Below are 20,012 nucleotides of genomic sequence, written 5' to 3'. Positions count from 1 at the left end.
GTATTGCATCAAGTTGAAGCTCAATGGAAAATTGTGCAGTCTCAGAAGCAGGAGCATCAGTTTGTCACGGGACATTATTAGTCTAGCAAACATGAGATGTTGCTCAAGGCCAATCAGAGCCTGCTACCTAATACGACGTGACCTTTGTTCAGTATGGGCATGAACATTTCTGGTCTCAGCCTCGTAATAGGCTTTCACTCTAGCAGCTCAGGGCTTTAGCATCTATTTCAACGCTTACAAGACCTGTATGGCTTGGTTTGTATGTAAACATCTTGTCCTAGGTCTGTACATGTGTCGTGCAAAATGTGTCTGTGGACTTTCTGCAGTTACAATAAAGCATAGTGGCATTAACAGGCCTGATCCTGAATACATGTGGAACCAAGCTGGTAGAAAAAGCAAACTACAGTTACTGACCTTTGGCCTAAAGGATGGAGTGGAGGGTGCTTGCAAATGGGAGGAAGGTAGTCTGTAAACAATTCATGTCACAAACATAAGCAACTCCCCAACTGTGCGATCTCTCTTCCCTCGTCTATCATTAGCTTTCCTGATGCCTGGACCCAGCCAGTAATCAGTGTTTGATAATATGGGTTAAGTGAATGTGACAATATGTACATTAATTTCACATAATTTCTTTCTTGAGGTGGTGGTGATGAGATTGTGACATAAAGAGACAATCCTCATTAAAGAGAAGTCAAAGAATAAAAAACACAAATGACACAGACTGGCTTGGCTTGTTTGTCATGGCTTCAGGCTATTTATTGTTGTCTTTTCAAATTAAACAACTTTAGAGTCTCCAGACTATTTATTGTTGAAGGTTTCACAAGAACTAAAACATGGCAGTAAATGCATGAGACTGACAGAGGAGTAGCGTGTAAAAAGGAACCACCCTTCAGTCACATATTGAAAGCATTTGGGTTATTTCCTGAGAACATCAGTTTGATTGGAGGATTATCACTTTGAGACTGCATGCTGTGGCTCAGGAAGCAGAAAAACACATGTTGCTGATATTTTGTTCCTCCAGTTGTGCCTTGAAATGGAAATTGAGTGAAGCAGGATAATGAAACCCTCCATTGTCATTCCATTAGAGTGATTCATTTTGTGATGGATGACTATTGCATATGACTGAATTTCACATTGAAGAATTTATTTGTTGTTATCTGTAATTCTAAAAAACAAAGACATTTATTAAGTTTATTAATAGTCTCAATTCTCAGTGATTACATGTGGAAGGCTTCTGGAGAGTTGCAGCACAGGCATGGTGTATTATATATTTGACTCCAAACTTTTTGCCCAATAACATGCAAGTAAATAAGGGAAAAGGGAAATGAAAGTGGCTAAAAGGACCACAATGAAGAAGACTGCAGTTTCAGTAGACTTGAAAGAATTATATCTGCAGTCAGTGAAACTGAAATAAAAAGCTAAAGATAACACATTTTCTATGCCCACAATTAAGTAAATAGTTATCTATAATAGTGGAATACAGCGCAGGGTAGTTGCTTAAAATTAAAAAACCACAGTATATAACTAAACTACACATTAAAACCCCCAATATTATTATCATTATCAAACACTTTACTGTTCTGACCTACATTTCCACAAAAGAGTCGTAATGTTCCAATTTACTCTCTGAGCATAAATGTTGTCGTTGAGTCCAGCTGGTTACCGATAGGAAGGACAGCATCGAGATGTTTGGCTAAGATGGAGCGATAGATGGAAGAAAACAAAGAAAGAGTGGAGAGTTTATAGTCATTTGGCTGACAGGCCAGAGGCCATGAGCAATGCAAGGCCTGAGCCACTATGATCAGAGAGTGTGCAGATGATAAGTCTATAAATAGAAACATGCAGTGGGAGGGACAAAGGCTATTTCCTTTCATATGATGCAAAAGGATGGTTGATATGCTGTACTGTAATGGGCACTTTAGAATCATTGCCTTTTATACCCATTTTGGCTCAATGACATAAAACACAGAGCATGATGACTATGTTGACCGTTCTGTATTTAAGTGAAATATAACAAGGTCAGAGTCCTAAACACATAGCACCAAGCAGGTTTATGAGATGGCAATAGTTGACTCCAATATTTGTATCCGTTGTACGAAATGATTAAAAGAAAAGAAAACAATACGCTTGCTGTAAACACTACATGGATAGGATGAGCATGAAAATAGATACCTGGCATCTAATATTAAGTTTAGGCTATGAGCGGGCTTCATAATGGCTGTGAATATGCTCATGCATTTGAAAAGGTTTGTTATTCTGGGCTTCATAATGGCTGTGAACATGCTCATGCATTTGAAAAGGTTTGTTTTTCTGGGTTCACAGACAAAACTTTGCACATGTCATCTTGCCTACATTGCAATTTAAAACATGTTGTAAATGTGGCACAAGCTGAAACCCAAAATGCTCAAGTAGATTAACATGAATCTGACAAAACCAGATGTTATTTTGCCATTCTTTTATGTGCTGAATGAACAAAAGGTCTGAGTTTTTCCTTTGTGTCAGCTTAATCAGCATTCATTAACCACACATTCTTTTAATAAAGATTCTTGGCTAAAGTTATTGCTCTAACTAAGATGATTGTCAAACCATGTCACTGAATAATTACAGCAAATGCAGCAGCAACCAAAGCCACGTCTTCCTAACAAAGTCCACTTCAGTGAGAGAGAAAAAAGGATTTCTAAAACTATGCAGAGTGAATAAATGCTAAAACCTCATAAATAATGGCATGTACAAGATGATGAATGCTTGCTCACATAAAAGGGGTCAAGGTCAAGTTTCTTGCGGGCATTTGCTCGATTGCATTGACTCAAACAAATGCTCGCACAACAAAACCTGAAGCGACAAGCCACACACATGACACACATGGCTCAATAAACATGTGGACTCCTGCAATCTGAAATAAGCTGCAGTTGTACAAAGTTCAGTGGCAGAAGGAATTGACGTCACTGTGAGGCATATAAGAAGACGGTATAGTTGCATAACGTCTCTTTAATTACCCCAGAAATGGTCATGAGGAGAAACCCAAACAACAACAATGCATCGGGCTTGACCAGAGAAATGCATTAGCTTAGTTGCATTGTATATGTGTGACTGGGTTATACTCTCACTATGACTGTACACCGGCTGCGCTGTTTCAGGAAGGAGAGAGGCTAATTTGGTCTCTTGTTTACTGTGTTTTCACATCACCATGAACACTATGCCTGTAGACGGGACATCATACTGTATTCTCCAGTGAAAAGCTATCAAACCTCATAAATAAATCTTTGTATTCTATGAAGCTTAGGGAGTGACATAAAAAAAGAAACAAACATCTCCCCCATTCTGATCTGTGTATAATGACTTCAAACTGCATAGGAGGAGAGATCATTAATTATCCCACTGGCAAGCATCCTTGCTTCATAAGTGGGTGCAAAAAGGACTAACAAAAGATAGCCAACACAACATAGAAACCATTCACTTGATCCTAGCAATGAATAACAATGAATTTGTGTATTACAAAAAAAGTAATATCACACTAAACAGGTGTTACCACTCCATTCAGATGACGCTGAAATAAAGTCAAACACAGGAAATAACGCTGAATGTGGTTTCTGCATGGCTCCAGCTGGGTGAACCAAATACAATCACAATGTCTGTAAATCGTAAATCCTATAAACTATCACCTGCATCCTGCATGTCTTGTACAATCATCTAACATTTACAATTAATTGTCTTTTTTTTAGGAACACAAAGCTAAAGAAAATGGAGTATAATACAACAGGCCTGCAATAACTTCTATCCTCATGACAGATGACATTCATAGAGTAGGTACTGACTTAAATTAATGGTCAGTTTAAATATTCTGTCAAACCAAATGATATCAATGAGGGTAGAAAAATATTCAAAACACCTCTGTGTATAACGCATTCATTTTAGCTTGATGTAAATAAACTGGCAACTGAGTGTACAGCATTCAGTCTTTTCACAATATGTTGTGTACAAATGGTTAAAGCCCATTTTTTGCCCCACCAGTTTATTTCCATGTGTGTTTGTGGGACTGCATAGCGTGGCAATAATACACAGTTTTACACATTTTAGGATTTCTTTTTTTGCTGTAATTTTCACATTTGTTCACACGCACAAAAGCTGACAGCAACAGACTGAACCAGCAATTTGTGTCGTCTGAAATCATGCAATCTGTGATAAACTGTCTGCAGCACAGGCGCGATGAGGATCCTGCGCGACACTTGTTATCAAATAAACTACAACAAAAACAATGTTTGTGGCTTTGGTCCTCAAAGGCCTTTTCTTCATCATTCACACTTAGTGTACTTCCTTCATCACAATGCCTTTGTGATTTCTTCAGAATGTACTCCAACGACCTGAAGCCCAAACATCTGGCTGCGAGCAACATACACTGCCTGGTGCCTGCCATGCAGAGCAACCCACTTCTATTCTGCGGGAACTCCTGATAAGATATTCATAACTCCTCCATTGCTCTTGCAAAGTGACACTCTGCTCATGCCTACAATTCATCTGCAAGAATATTACACAGCTGAAAGTTTGTATGAAAACTTAGCAACTCTGAAATGAGCACAAGTACAGGATCTGGAGCCAGAAGTAGTCAGTCTGATTACATTAGACTTGAATCTACCATATTTTGTCATTCTTTTCATTTCCGTAACGATGAATATTGAATGAGCAGAAGGGTAAGGTCTTTGGCGTTGTTAGCATGCAGACAACAGATACTGACTTTCGAATGTAAAGACTCTGCTGTGGTCAACAAAAAAGGATGACAACCTGCAAAACATTTGGCTCAAAAATTAGACCTGTATTACGACTGTGTTGAGAGCAACAACTTACTATTATTTTCATTATCGATAAAGCTAACACTTACTTTTTTTCGAGTAATCTTTTGTTTGATAAAACATCATAAAATAGTAAAAAAGCAACAACAAAAAAAGAAGAAAAAAAGGCCATCACAATTTGTTGACTTTTTGTTGTACCAACAGAATGTATTCAGGAACAAGAAAATGTTAGAGATTTTTTTACCTTAATGACAACAATTAATAAATTGCTAAAACTGTTTCAACTCTAACTATGTCACCGGTACAACATTGCTTTTTTTTGTAAATGACATAAGAATTTCCAAAAGAATTCCTTACTTGTGCAAATTCACTATACTCTACTGTATGTGTTTTGCTGAACATGGCCTTCCATATGGTGAAGGACGCAGAATGACGCCTTGTTGAGGACTCAAAACACAAAGTTTAGGACTTGGATTTAACTTAAAACTTCATAGCCGAAACCTGAGACATATTTGTGACTTGCAGAAAAGTGACTATCCCAGCAGCTCTGGCTGTGGTTACTATTAAGAGAGTTCTTATTAAAAGATCCATGCTGCTACCTCTATTCAAACTGCTTATGTAAGTGATGTGGCCGTGTACACGTTTCAAGGAAAACGTGTGTTTAACTTTACATTTTTGTGTGTTTTCCTCAACAACATGCAAATAACACAGCAGCTCTTTTTTATATCCTCAAGACTCATAAGGCTATTCAGTTTCTGCAGCCTCATACAGGACTTTCATAATGACTTGGACAGGAAATGTGCACAACACACACATGCTGTGAGAAATTCTGCCAGGTCACACTCTTGTGTGAAATTCTCGACGTGCATAACGGAACGTTTTTGACTGAATGACCGTTGAATGTAGTTTACATCACGGTCAAAACCCCAAAAGCATAGGCTACTTTTGAGAAGTAATCAAATTTGGCAACCAAAACAACAGTCTAAGTTCAACTATGACACACGCCCAGAATTCATCACAGCCAATTAGAGGCAGCTTGTCTTCGTGTCAAACCAATCAGCGGCGGAGGGTGCGGGCATCTCAGACTGTTGCTAGGGTATGTCGCTGATGACATTTGCACTCTCAAGCCAATCAAATCACACTTTACCGTTTGGAGCCTGCTCATAGGCTAAAGCATACCAAGAGAGCCCGCCTACAGGCCTTTCTCATTGGCCAGACGGCGATCACTCACATCGCTGAGTTCTAGTTAGGTGCTGTTGATACTGTAGTTTCGAGCCACCACCAAGACTCAGAAGTGAGTGTAGCAGCGCACGAACATCGCTCTGAAACTGTTTTGTGACATTTCCATTCCAATATTTTATGACTTGTACATTGTGTACATAGATAATTTCATTTTTTTATAACAACAAAACAACAAGATGGAACTTAATTCTCTTTTAATTCTGCTGGAGGCTGCAGAGTACTTGGAAAGAAGAGACAGAGGTAAACTGACAAGTTGACAAGATTTCTAGGCTAGGGATTATTTTGTGAATGGAGCATTAGGACGGCAGCTAGCTTAATCTTCTATCATAATGTAAAGTTTTAACGTACCCTGCCATAGTGCAGGTATGATGTCACTTTACAGACAATGGGTGCCGATTGGACCTATAACCAAGTACCAAAGAATAGCTCTGTTCACGTACTTATGAACTGTTTGATTTTTTTTCTTTCTAATACAGATAATGTGTTGTATCAGAATGAAGTATGTTTTTACATCAGCTCGTCGGAAATGAGAAAACAAGAGTGACATCGAGAATATGAGCCAGTATCATAACGACAGACCTACAATGGTCATGTAGGCTAGCATTGACTGTTTCACAGATCTTGCCGAAGGCTATCAGCGCTATATTGATATATTGAAAGCGATTGCATTGGTGATCGAACACGTTTTGTTCCTCTTGAGAACACTTAGAGCCTCTATAGCTGTTTCATGTTTTATCATTTCCCTGAATGACTCATTGCCAGCTTTTTATTCTTGCAGACACTACAATAACACATAACATTCATTTTGTTTTGTTTCCTCAATAGAGGCAGAACACGGTTATGCGTCTGTTTTACCGTACAGTAGCGACTTTTCCAGTAAGAAAACGAAAGCTTCGACAATTTCCAGAAAAGCTCAGAACAATAGGTAAATATAAGTCTTGCTTGTTTATTTGTTTGTGTAAAGTGCCAGCTTGTAGAAACACAGACACACACATAGTGGAGTTGTTTTCATGCACACTGCCATCTGTATTCTGCTGCTGCTGCTGCTGCCTGGGCTGGGCTCTCTGTTTTGGTCTCTCCAATAAACACTGCCACGCGTACACTGTCAACTCTTCTGCTCTCTCTCTCTCTCTCTCTCTCTCTCTCTCTCTCTCTCGATCTGTTTCACACACACCCCTAAAAACACTCCCCATGAGAGAAAACACACCCGACGTGCATGTAACCTTTCTGCACCCCGTCTCACACGGCTGCCATGCTTCCACCCTGTGCCTTTTTCATGTGGTTAGTGTGTTTTGTATGTGTGTCTCTGATGTAAAAGGAAAGCACTTTACCAAGGGGTCCCTTGGTAAAGTGTACACACACACACACACACACACACACACACACACACACACACACACACACAGTTCATGGAGTCATTCATATGACTGCATCTAATATAGACCCTGGTCCAAGGCCATACAATTACAAAGAATAATAATTACATAAGTGAGTACATTTAAGTTTCACTTTCTGTTCTATGTTGCTTTTTAGACCGGTTCGACAGCTGGTTAAAGGTCATTTAAACCTCCGCCATGCAGGTTGACATTTCATTCTTATCCCTAACATTAAAAGGCCTGTTCAGTAGGAAGGCCGCTAACAGGGCTGTTTTTATATAATATTTTCATCACTGGTTAATCTGCCAATTGTTTTTCTCGATTACATAATTCATTATTAATAGTGTTGCTTCTAAAATAGAGAATAGTGAAAGAAAGGCCCAATATAATCCCAGGTGGCAACTTCAAATTCCTTGTTGAGTCCAACAAACCCAAAGTTATATTCTGCTTGCTATCATATATGAACTAATTCAAAAAGTAGTTAACAATTAATTTTCTTACAATAACTGATTCAAAGTGATTAATCCTCTCGGCTCTAGTTGTTAACGACATGGTTGACACACCGAGCGGACCTTAATCCTCCTTTTTCTTTAGATTCATGACCCTAATTTATGGCCTGGACATCTTGGCTATACATGCACAATTCTGCAGAGTGTGTCCAGTTTCATTCCAAAGATCACTAGCACATGAAGATCTGATAAATAAATTAAAAAAACTCTTTCCTGTTGGCTAACTTTAGTTTAGGGAAGGACAGCGAGCCTGATTTCCTCAGTAGTGAGTCTGAGAGTTACATCATTGCACGTACAGCACATTAACCTGCGTATTACTATTGTAATTACCCTCCCGTATAAGGCGTATGGGTTTTGTTAGGATTTTTTTTTTTTACAAATGAGAATGCAGACTCTTCCACATTCCTTTGATACAGTCTCTGACAGAGTAACACAATTGTGTATCTGTGGGTGAGGCTGTGGCAGGTGGGTGTGGTGGCTAAAATAGACACTTACACACTGTGACAAACACCAGCCCACCAGGCTTCATGCAGAAGACCTGCTTATTCTTCATTGTTCTTGTGACTGTACTCTGGGCAAATTTTACGATCCCATTCACACTCTCCAATAGTTTAGTTTTTTTAAGCATCGACAGGATGCAGGGGGCAGTGAAGTAAAAACATGTTTTGTGTTTGAACTTAAACTGTCTTTTCAGTTTACACTGAAGCTTTTTGTTGGTTCAAAGAGCACAACACTTTGCTTTGTAGAACCTTGAATTGGTGTTGTAGCGTTTAATATCATGACCAAATCTGCAAATAAAAACAGATCTCGTTTTGAAATGATGTTAAAAAAAAACTGTTGGGAGTATTTCTGCACACAGAAAGAAGAAACCATGGTGGAGTTTCTTTTTTTACTCACAGACTGTTGTTAAAAAAAAAAGAAAAGAGGAAGACTTGGAATTTTTATCTATGCGAGTTTTCCTGCTTCACCTCTTTGTCATACCTGATATGAAATTAAAAATATAAATAGCGCAGGGGACTTCTTTTGCATCCTTGAATTCCGTCCTGAATGTGGGAAAACATACACAAGGGGCTCTGAGGATGAGCAAGTTTGGCAGTTTTAAAGCCCATAAAAAGGGTGATATCTGATATGTAGGCCTTTGATCATCAGCGCCAAGCCTATGACATCAGACAGAGTCTTTTGCATGCCATGCCATTCTTTTACATAACATGTAAAGGTGTGTGTTAACTGGCTGTTATTACAGGTCTGTGTGCATTCTCTTTCTCTGGAAGATGCCATACTATTTCCTGGTCATGCCAGGGCTCGATAGGGACCCAATTTGTGCAGATTTGAATAGCACAGCTTACTCCATGATGGAATAAAGCTCTTTGCCTGCCTTTTAGGCCACGTTTTTAGCCAAAGTGCAACATCCTGTGCTCCTTATGGGAGGATTTTGTGCATCAGTTGTATGGTCAACTGTAACCCTTTTTGGTGCAGTAAGTAAGGGATTGCTTATTGCAGATGCCTCGGCCTTCTCGCCACTGCTGTGGGAACCACTGCTTCACGAGCACAAGTGCTCCTTAAACAGCAGAAAATCTGAAAAGGCTTGTTGTCAGTCTGGCCTTTTGTTGTTGCTGTTTTTGTTTTTATTGCCGTGGTATCCATGACAGCCTCACGAACAGAGGGCCTGTCTCAGATGGACTGTAGTGCCCTCGCTGTTCAGAGGCTCTCCTCGGAATAGCCCACACGCTGAGGAATTCTGCAGAGTCTAGGCCTCCAGACGTCCGAGTGTGTTTTTATGCCATTTCCACGCTGCTTTTCAACCAGCGTGCAGCAACTACAGTAGTGTGTGTGCATTTGTTTGCGTGTGATAGCAGGCAGGGAGGGGTCTCTCTCTTGCTCTCTCTCAGGGGGATTTTTGCCCTCTGCTGCACACTCTCTGACGGATGTCAAACAGACATGGAAAAATATTTTGAAAAATAGACACTATTTTTGCACACTTGTCCTAGATGTCTATTTCCAGAATGCGGGATCAAGCCTTTACATTGCTTGCTTAAGGCCTGTTTTAGAGCATTACAATATTCTGTAGTGAAATTTTAAATCAACTCAAGCATTCATAAACCCTAAAGTCACCTGGAGGCAGGAAGGCAAAAGCGGAGAAGAAGCAACACCCTTCCTTGATGTCTTGACACACTTTTCCTCTAAACGTTTGTCAGATCTGCTGTTACTTTGCATTCTCTCCCAAACTTCCGGCTTTCATCTGTCTCACATTTAGATCAAAACATTTACTAATGTAATTTGAAGTGTGTGTAGTATTTAAGCACCCGCTGCCCTGACACCCCTCCCTTGTCTTTTGTCCTTTCAGATCGTCGCACAACGAGCTGGAGAAACACAGGTAAGGTCACATCTGAGGCTCCTCCCACATCTCTTACATTTGTATGATTTGCATACACGTCTTTGCCAAGCGCCCTTGAGTTCTTAACATACTTTGTTAGCTGCTGGCCGCAGGTAGGCGTCGAGATATTTTCCTCTCAGTCAAAAGCACCGGATCGTATCACAGGTCATGTTCAAAGAGATTTCATCAATTAATTCCTCATGTCTAAAAATGGAAAATAAGCTGATTTCAAAGAGCAGCTTCATGTTGATCAGATCAGTCTCTATTTCATGGATGAATCTCGTTACCTTGTATGGAAAGGGAATCCTGTCGGTAATGTGATAATCCTGCCCAGGCTGACGCTCTGAACGGAGGCGGGGTCATTGCTTCAAACTGAGAACCCCAGAGATGACAACACACACACACACACACACACACACACCTCACACCCCCAGCATGCATCTCTCTCCGTCACACCGCTTTCTTTCCCTTCGGGGTGCAGCACTCAGCTCGTGGTGATGTGATATCCGCTCTCATTAAAGGCACATACGTCTGTTTTTGCTCTGTTTTGACTCCACCAAGAGGGGAAGTGACTTTGCAGATCCAAAGGAGTTTCTTGTCAGGAAGCGACACTCCGCTTTGGTACAACAAAGCCGAGCCGCTTCAGAAGGGAATGGTTGGTGGAAAAAGCAAAAATGCTTCTTTTTTTTTTTGCATTAAGGTCATCCCAAGCTGATTGTTAAAACTGCCTGTCAGAGAGTATTTAGGAAACAGCTGATGTGACTGTAAACATGTGAGCAGAGGCTGAGATGGGTGTGTAAAGGCTGTGCATGCGTGACACACTGTCACTCACGTAGAGGGATTGGGGATTGCCAGTCACATGTCTTGGAGTGAGTAATAGATGTGTGTAGTGCAGAGAGAAACAAGTACGGACGTATTCCTCCCTGACCTGTGAGACAGAGAAGGTCCTGGCTCATCACACTAAAGGTGTTGAGACACAACAGTTACCTCATGTCCGACGACGGGTGTGGTTGGTTACCAACAAAGTGACGTCCAATCAAACTGACAAAAGTGCCGGTAAAGTGTTCCGTAATCATTTTACTCACTTCCCTTGTCGTCACTATGGCCACTAGTTTCTCAATTATTCACTGATGTTTTGGCCCTGATGTAAGGGCGTTAATAAACAAAAATATGTTTAAATACTTAACAAGACACGCTGCACTGTCCTTGGTGACAAATGAGGCATCAGGCATATTTAAATGTACTTTCCTGCTTTTATATTTCTCCGCGCCCATGACTGTACAGAAGAATTCCCCACCTCCGCATTTGTAATGAAAGGCACCTCGGTGATGAGGTATCATTGGGATCCTTTGCAACGTAATGCGCCAACACACAGTATTAAATGTTGAAGCTGTAACTTTAAAGGCTTCAGCACAATCCTCTACACTGCATGCGTAGGTAGTGCATTATACCTGCTGTATTGCTGAAATTATTAATTGGTCAATCAACAGAAACTAAATTACAATTTTAATGGCCCTCTTAAGTCATTTATCAAGCAAAAACGTCAAAACATTTGCTGGTTTCAGCTGCTCAAATGTGAGTATTTTTGTAGAATCTCTCAGTATTGTATCACCGTGTATTGAATATTTTTTAGTTTTGGCCTATATCGGCCCAAAAAAACAAGCACTTCAAAGACATTGCATATGTTCAATGGGCCATTGTCAGCGTTTTCTTACATGCCAGAAACCAAATGAACAATCGTCTAAAAAAATATTCAAGAGAATAATTGAAGCCACAATTATATCAGTTCCAACCCTACTGGTATGCTAGTCAAAGGAATGAATCCAGCATTATTATTCGGATGATCTCATAAGAAAACAGTTTTTTTCAGCTGTCCTGTTCAACCAGCTTAATGAGTGTGCGACCAGTTTGGAGGACCTGTTTAATCTTCAGCAGTCCCAGTATCGACTCCAGCAGCTCGACCTCCCTCACGCCCTCATACGCCACTCCAGGGAGGTGCCGCTGTTTGAGCCCTGACTCACTGTCTTTGTTTGGTTATGTGTCTGTGTGTTTGCTTCATGCTGGTTCAGTACAGAGCCATCCTTGTACTGTATGTTCACGTGGTAGGCAAAGTGACCGATAAATGTCGAGTTTAGTCACGGAGGCCTCAACTGTGATGTAAATAGCACAAATAATGTGCTCAAACACTAAGGTTATTTGAGGTTCAATACCAAGCCCTACTTTCAAGTCATCTGCCCATTTCAAGCCAGTGATAGCTTTCAAATGTGTTTCTGTCATATTGTTCCATTTTCTCTGGACATCAGGCTCACTCACTGCTGCTGCTGCTGCTCAGCAATCTTATGCATGCTAGGTGTCTCTCACGAACCTGAATGCTGCCTTGGCAGCCAGTCAAGAGGCACCTCGCATATATTTGCGTCCTGCTATCAGAGTGAGACGTCTGGGTGGGTGCCAGCAGCGTCCCGCAGGGTCGCCTGTCCTGACACAACCTGCTGCAGCCTGAGTGCAGCCGTGACAGCTCTGTATAGATCGTCTCGATGGTGACTCTTCTGCTTTTTCTCTCTCTCTCTCGTCATTGCATTGGCAACGGCTGGAGCTGCAGAGCATCAGCTTGACGTTTCTGTGAAAGACAAATGCTATTGTGCGTGGTTGGTCTCCGCTGGCATTGCTTCCTTCCCATTTCTGACTTGATCACGCCTATGACGACATGTCAGTGCCACAAGTTTCCTTTTCTAGAAACTACAGAGGTTTTGTTTTCCCACACATCACCTGTTTACAGGAAATCCAGGCGCGTAGGGCCAGTATGTTTGGTATGTACTTGTTGCTTGCCTTAATTGAAAAAAGGATTTACATCTCTATTTTTAGGTTTTCCAGACACCGCCCATGGCTGTCAGATGCTCTCGGTTTCATTTCTGAGATCACTCAGTAATTTCTGAGATCACTCAGTAATTTTGAGATCTCTCAGTAATTTCTGAGCTCACTCAGAAATAATCCTCAAAAGTTTTCAGACTGATTTCAACAAACAGTATTTTCCAAAATATATATATATTTCATACCGCGGATAATGTACAGCAACTGTGGGCCACCTATTGAACTTAACTCTAAATTTAAATGTACTTCATGGACACAGGATCAGCCACTCAGTTTGTCACGGTCTAATCCTCTCTTTAATTAAATTTACTCTCCCGGTGTCGTCTACTCCCAGCTGTGATGAATGACTTATTTGGCTTTGAGGAACTCTTCCCCTTGAGTAAAGTGTGTGTGTGTGTGTGTGTGTGTGTGTGTGTGTGTGTGTGTGTGTGTGTGGTGTGTTGTGTGGTGTGTGTGTGTGTGTGTGTGTGTGTGTGTGTGTGTGTGTGTGTGTGTGTGTGGTGTTTGAGTTATGGCTGTGTCAGTGGGAGGGAGAGCCATCCCATAGCCCTGCTACTTCACCTCTTTGCCTTCTACTCTTTTGTCTCCTTCTTACTCCAGAGACCACATCTGTTTTATCTGTTATTGTTTTTCTCCTTAGTCAGGCTCTATTTTTCACCCCTAAAAGGGTCTGAGTCAGCAGAAACAGGAGGCAGCAAGGAGGAGAAAGGCAGAGCTACCTCCTCACACAGGGCCTTTACTGGTCCTCTTGCCAAAACTCATCTGTGCCCATTTCCCCTTTTTTTTTAGGTTTAAATCTTCTTTTGTACGTGGGTTTATGTGGAAGATTGTAAACTACACAGCCATTGTGAATACAACTGAAGTTAAGAACATATTATGTCCACATCCTGCTTTTTTCCAGTTTAGGCTTCTGTGTGCCATTCACATGCTCACATGATTGCATGTGGCTTTTGTACTTAACTTCCTTAAATGTCACACCATTGGTTATATTCCTCATGTGTGTGTGTAGTGACCTAGAGTCATTAGGTTTGCATGGGCAGCTAATGACCCAGAGTAATGACTGATGTACTGTAGATGGACCATGTAGTCATTTGTATCAACACCTATAACATGAGGTTTATGTAATTTCATATTGTGATATAAATATACGTAGGACTGCATCTAACAATGATTGTCATTTTATTTTATTTAGATTATTTTTAGGGGGCTTTTCCCTTTATTAGTGACAGTGGATAGACAAGAAAGGGGGAGAGAGATGGGGGACACACGCAGCAAAGGGCCGCAGGTCGGACTTGAACCCTGGCCGCTGCAGTGCCCAGCCTACATGGGTCAAACGCTCCCACTGGGAGAGCCAGAGGCCGCTCCATGATGATTGTCATTATTGATCCATTATTGTCTGCCGATTATTTTCTTGATTAATTGTTTTGCCTGTAAAGTGTGAGAAAGTCATGAAAAATTGTCCCTCAAAATATCCCAGAGCAACAATTAGTTGGTTATCAAAATAGTAAATTAATTAATATTTGATTACTTCTCATTTCAGGTTAAAACAGTAACAAGATGGGAATGTCTGTGTCTGGCAGCTGGATAAAAATAACAATTTGATACCACAGTCCTGAAAATCCAATTAATTCACAATATATTAAAGGGATATCTTCGTTAATATGGCAAAATCTTAGAGGGCTTAGCCTACACATCTCTATTCTCTCCTGGTGTATTTTGTCTTACGACGGACTGGGTTTGTCCAAATTGTTATTCATTTACTGAAGTCAGTGCACCTAGCTGTAGGACAGTCTGGGTTGTAACTATCGAGAGGCTGGATGTGGACAAAAAATGAGAAACAGGCTACAGCTGGAGGTCAGCAGCAGAGGCCCCAAGTGGAATTTCTTTGGCTTACTCAGGTCAAACCCGGGAGCAATTGCAGATTGGTTGCACATATACTATCTTTGCAAGATTTGTGTGTTCGGCTTTTTGTAAACTGACACAGAAATATGTGAGTATGTATCAGCGACTGCCACGACCCTACGTCCATTTGGATGAGAACGTCCCTTCTCCCTCTCAGGTGTTGTTGCTGCAGGGTACATCACGTTTCTGTGTCAGTAAACTTGGTTCACTGCTGCAAAGCAGCTGATGCTCATAAAAACAACAGTGTAGCTCGCACTTTAACAAGGTGTGTGCTTAGCTTTGGGGTTTCAAAAACAAGAAATAAAAACATTCAAGAAGAAAGTGAAAAGGAGGAGAGGAGGGATGAAAGTGAGTTGGCCCGAACCATTCATGGTTCTGTCCCAGGCCCTTGTCAGCCTGAGGAAGAGGACGAGGCGAAGACATTCTTGAGCGTTGCTGAAGGGAGGAATGGGAGGCAGCGTAGGATGTGGCTGCATTGTGTGTGTGTGGAGCAGGCAGCCTGAAATTTAGGTCAGCAGAGTGTGCACACATACGCTGGAATGTGGTGTTAAGTAACTGAGGCGGATAACGGGGGAGTCTGCCGGTGAATGGGGGTCACAAAACACAGCAGGTCGAATATTACGATAATGCTCTGCAGCCGCATCTGCGTTGGGTGCTGCTCGGAATGTTATGGCTAGCACGGAGTGACAAGCAAATATTTGTTTGATAATGCATTGATAGAGTGGATTAGAGCTGCAGGCAGTCTGTCATTCATCTGCTTTGGACTCTTCTCTGTTCTCTCTAGTTAAGTTGTTTTTATGTTCTACAACAGCAGTTTACAAACTTCTTGGCTTGTGGCCCCCAAAATGACTCCTTGTCAACTGTCGTCTTTTCTCTACATTATCTCACAACTTCTCAGATTTATCTTGTGGCCTTTAAGGTGGGCCCGGGCCCTCCAACAGGACCCCACCCAACTGATCTACAACCTTCATTCCAGCCAAACTTTTACAGAAAACATGGAAGTTGGAATCATCTCACATGCCACTAGATTCCTGTGTGTTGATCATTGACGAGGATTCATTATAAAACCAGAGCTCTCCCCGCGTCAGGGGAATGTGGTTATTGAGCTCGCTGAACTTGTCTCTGCTAGTCCGTCCGACATTTGCAGATGTACTTTTCAATGCACGCAGCGGAAGGCAATTAATGTCCAGGTCTGTCATTTGACATTGTGTTGAAATGATTCAGAGATGCACAGGATACTCGTTCTTTAGTCCGACCCCTCGCTTTGTTTGCTCACATGCTCTCCTCTTTAAATTCTATTTGACATCTGTTTCTCTGTTAACACCAGTGTATGCTGGCTGTGCTGAGGAAGGGATTTTGTAATGATCCATGCTCGCACAGGGGATTGTTTCAGTACACGCAAACAAATGAACCTAATTACTAGGAATTCCCTAGCACACCCAATGGAAATTCCAGTTTGTTTTGTGGAAATACTACAACGAGTGAACAACAAACTGTCTAATTCTGAAGTTTCCTGTTGTTTTATCACCAGTAAAGCACGCAGAGCTCTTTCTTTAGTGTAATTCCACGAATTGTGAAGGAACCAGACCCCTCCCTCTGTCTGAGCTGCTATTGCTGGTGCATTTAAGTTTCTGTTTGCTGCTTGCGTGTGAGAGCCGAGTCATGTGAGAGCAGGCTCCATGTTCCCTGCCATCAGGAGAATGTGTTTATGGAAGACTTGTATCCGTCTGTCTCGCCTGGCAGTTGTCACTGCACACAGAGGGTGGGTGTGGCGTCTCGATGACAGAAAACAAATAAAGCTCAACCCAGACGACAGACATTTCATATCAGGATGATGAAAGCCTCTCGTCGCTCCCTGGGTGTCTCTTGTTTTGCTGACGTGGGCAGCGTGGCCAACCATTCTGCCGGTTTCACATGAGTTGCTTAATTTTTCTACCCACTTGTTTTCCAAAGAACGCACATCAGATCTCGCACGTGCGTGCGTGCGTGTGCGGATTAGGGTCCCTCACAGCCTCAAGAATCCCTCCATCTGGCCTCGTACCCCCTAGGAACCTGCCAGCCAGATGTGGAGCCACTCTACTGGCAACCCCAAATTCCAGCACCTAAACAGGGGGATCCACACTCACGCAACGCAGCCCTTACTTTCACTTCACATAGCAGAGCCATGCTGTAAACAAAGGGGCCTGATACATAACTTTTTTTTACTTTTAATTTTATATCCTACTCAAAAGTTAAGAAGAACACTGATAAAGCAATGCTTTAAATAAATGTTCTACAAAAAAAGCTATTTAACATATGAAAGGGTAGTCTCGCCTTGCCAGACCCTCCTCCAAAGCGCGCTGAAGAAGAGTCTGGCTAGTCCACACAGCATTCAGGAATGGGAGGAAAACATGCTCTGGTTTATTGGCATTTCTTTAAACCAATCAGAATTGTCATGGGCGGTACTAAACTCCACACAGAGTTGCTGCAAAAGAGTCGCTGTAAGATTCTACTCACCAAGTTAATTACTGATATGGAGAAACACAATAACATCATTAAAAAGAAGCCCAAGCTCCCAGTTAGCTAAAATGCCAGTTGAGCATGTTCTAAAGAGTGCATTTGTGCCTCTTAACAGACACAAAATGCAATTAAAATTTCTGTGCAACATGAACTGGGCCCTTACGTGACAACAGGATGCGTTTTCAACTCAGACATTGTGAAGAAACCGTTTAAAGTCAAAGTTTGTACTGCCACCTACCTTGTTTCAATCCTGCCGGTAGCTAGCTCAGCCTGCTAGCTGCACAGCGGTGTTCGGGATGAGGGGGTTCAGCCAGGTTTGGGTGATAACCATCATGCAGCAGTTCTGTGTGTAGTTGGTCGTTGCTATACTGAATTCTAGCTCATCCATTTTGTGTGTGATGGATCTGGCGTTGGTGAGTAGGAGGCTTGGCAGTGGAGGTCTGTCTGGTAGTTTCCAAAGCCGGGCTAGCAGGCCCGACCGGCATCCTTGCTTCTGTTTTCTCTCCTGCCACTGCCTTCGTCGCCTGCCGCTGCCGACAACAATCCACGGAGCGCCCGGTGGTTTGGCTATGTCCTCCAGAAGACAGGTTATGCCTTCGCGATGAAAACTAGAAGTTTATTTCCCCCTCAAAAATAGGTAATTGAGCACTGTAGTGGTTATGACCACATCAGTGACTATGCAACTACGTGGAAACGGTCCAAATGATGCCTGTGGCTTGCACAGTAATAGTCTTAATGAAGCTGTAGTCTCGTGCTGAAGTCTCGTGGTAATTGTTACAGGATGCCGCTGTGTAGCTAGCGGACCGAGGATCAAAACAAGGTAGGTGGCAGTACAAACTTACAAATTCAAACGGTTTCTTCACAATGTCTGAGTTAAAAACGCATATTGTTGTCACGTAAGGACCCTGTTCAAGTTGCTCAGAAATTTTAATTACATTTTGTGTCTGTTAAGAGGCCCAAAGGCACTCTTTAGAACATTCCCCCACAACTGGCATTTTAGCTAACTGGGAGCTCGGGCCATTAGCTGCAGCAACTCTAGTTTGCTAGCACCGATTTTGGTCATTTTTTCCCTATCAACAGTACTCAGAGACATCTAGTAATCAAGACTCGGGTAAGATTCAGCAGTCAAGAATTCTCCTTTAAAGTGAGCACATCCAAAATGTTGGTTATAATCTCTGATTGCAGAGGACAACTGTGTACAATATGGCAGTACGTCAGACTTCATTTATGCGATCTTGCCATGTTTCTAGATTGCAACAATTAACAACTGATAAAAAAAGCTGGTTGAACCTACATAAAACAAGTTAGAATTTAGAACCTCTTTATTTTGAAATGTCAAATGAAAAACCTCCAAACTGATACATAGCATATAAATGATTTGTTATTGTCGCTGCTTAAAGAAAAGCAGAGAAGGCAGTGAATCCTTCATGCTGGTGTCTTGTGGGCTCAAGTCAAAACAATATTAGAGGCCAGGTATCACATTTTCTTTTCGTTAAACCCAACAGGGAACAAACCGAGTCAAACCAAGGAAACTTTGCAGCGCTGTTTCTGATGACCTTTAACCTTAGTTTAGCGCCTTTGGCTCCTTGCCAGACAAGCCACTCAGTCCTGTGCATATGGGTTGAGGAATGCGCAGCAGGCTCATTAAACAGTACAGTGAGTGAGGGGTGAAGGCCTGTTGTTTGCACTGGTGTGCCTTTTCAGGCCCTGCAGCTCTTTGTGTACCAATAGAGCTCCAGCGGTCCTTGGACACTGCTGTCACCAGGGCAGTGAAATCTGGCTATGGTTTGGTGCAGCATACATAAATATGCTTTGTTATGCATCCATCATTGACATACACAGGCTGCTGCAGATACACTGCTTGCCTTTGACTTGAGCTGCAAAACAAGAAATTTCAGTGTTGTTCTCCTTCCAAGGCCCAAATTGTGAGCAGATCTGTGGGCCTGGGTCTGTACTCTAAAACCTTGGAGCGTAAGTCAGCAGTATAGCTTGTTCCAGTTTCAGCAGTATAGCTGGTTTCAGTTTCAGCAGTGTGCAGCTTTCTGAGCAAAAGGTTCCTTTTTTTCTCCTCTGCCTTTGCTTTGTTTTGGCACTGAGCCCCTGGTGGAGAAGGAGGAGGAGGGGGGAGGAAAGGCCAGAGATCAGACACAAATCGTCCCGTGGTACTCTGCACGTGAGAACGGTCAGGTGGTCATTTCCCTGCAGACGTGCCTTCAGAGCAAATGAAATTGCAGGTTTACTATTGAATCCTCATCTGCAGATCAGTTGCAGGCTGTTTTGTTCTTGGTAGTTTTAGCAATTTTCATTTTTAGCAAAGTCACAAACATATTTTAGAGCCTTAAAGGCAGCTGTTACGCCATCATAATGCACAATATCAAATGTTTTTGGTGAGAAGTTTGCTTAAAAAACTAGGACTTACACAATACACACAGACACACACACACACACACACACA

General features: G+C 41.9%; 1 protein-coding gene across 1 annotated transcript in view; it reads left to right on the top strand.

Annotated features, from left to right (window-relative positions):
• The first annotated feature begins 6,032 nt into the window (after nucleotides 1-6,032).
• mxd4 (MAX dimerization protein 4) overlaps nucleotides 6,033-20,012 on the top strand; it is a 22,777-nt gene continuing 8,797 nt past the window's right edge. Inside the window, exons 1-3 of the mRNA XM_032530860.1 lie at nucleotides 6,033-6,269; nucleotides 6,855-6,954; nucleotides 10,259-10,288. Of these exons, the coding sequence (XP_032386751.1) occupies nucleotides 6,206-6,269; nucleotides 6,855-6,954; nucleotides 10,259-10,288 (194 nt within the window). The 5' untranslated portion in view covers nucleotides 6,033-6,205. The remainder of the gene's footprint in view (nucleotides 6,270-6,854; nucleotides 6,955-10,258; nucleotides 10,289-20,012) is intronic.

Source organism: Etheostoma spectabile, chromosome 2, assembly GCF_008692095.1.
Source record: "Etheostoma spectabile isolate EspeVRDwgs_2016 chromosome 2, UIUC_Espe_1.0, whole genome shotgun sequence".
NCBI classification, from domain to species: domain Eukaryota; kingdom Metazoa; phylum Chordata; class Actinopteri; order Perciformes; family Percidae; genus Etheostoma; species Etheostoma spectabile.
This window is presented reverse-complemented; position numbering and strand designations above follow the sequence as displayed.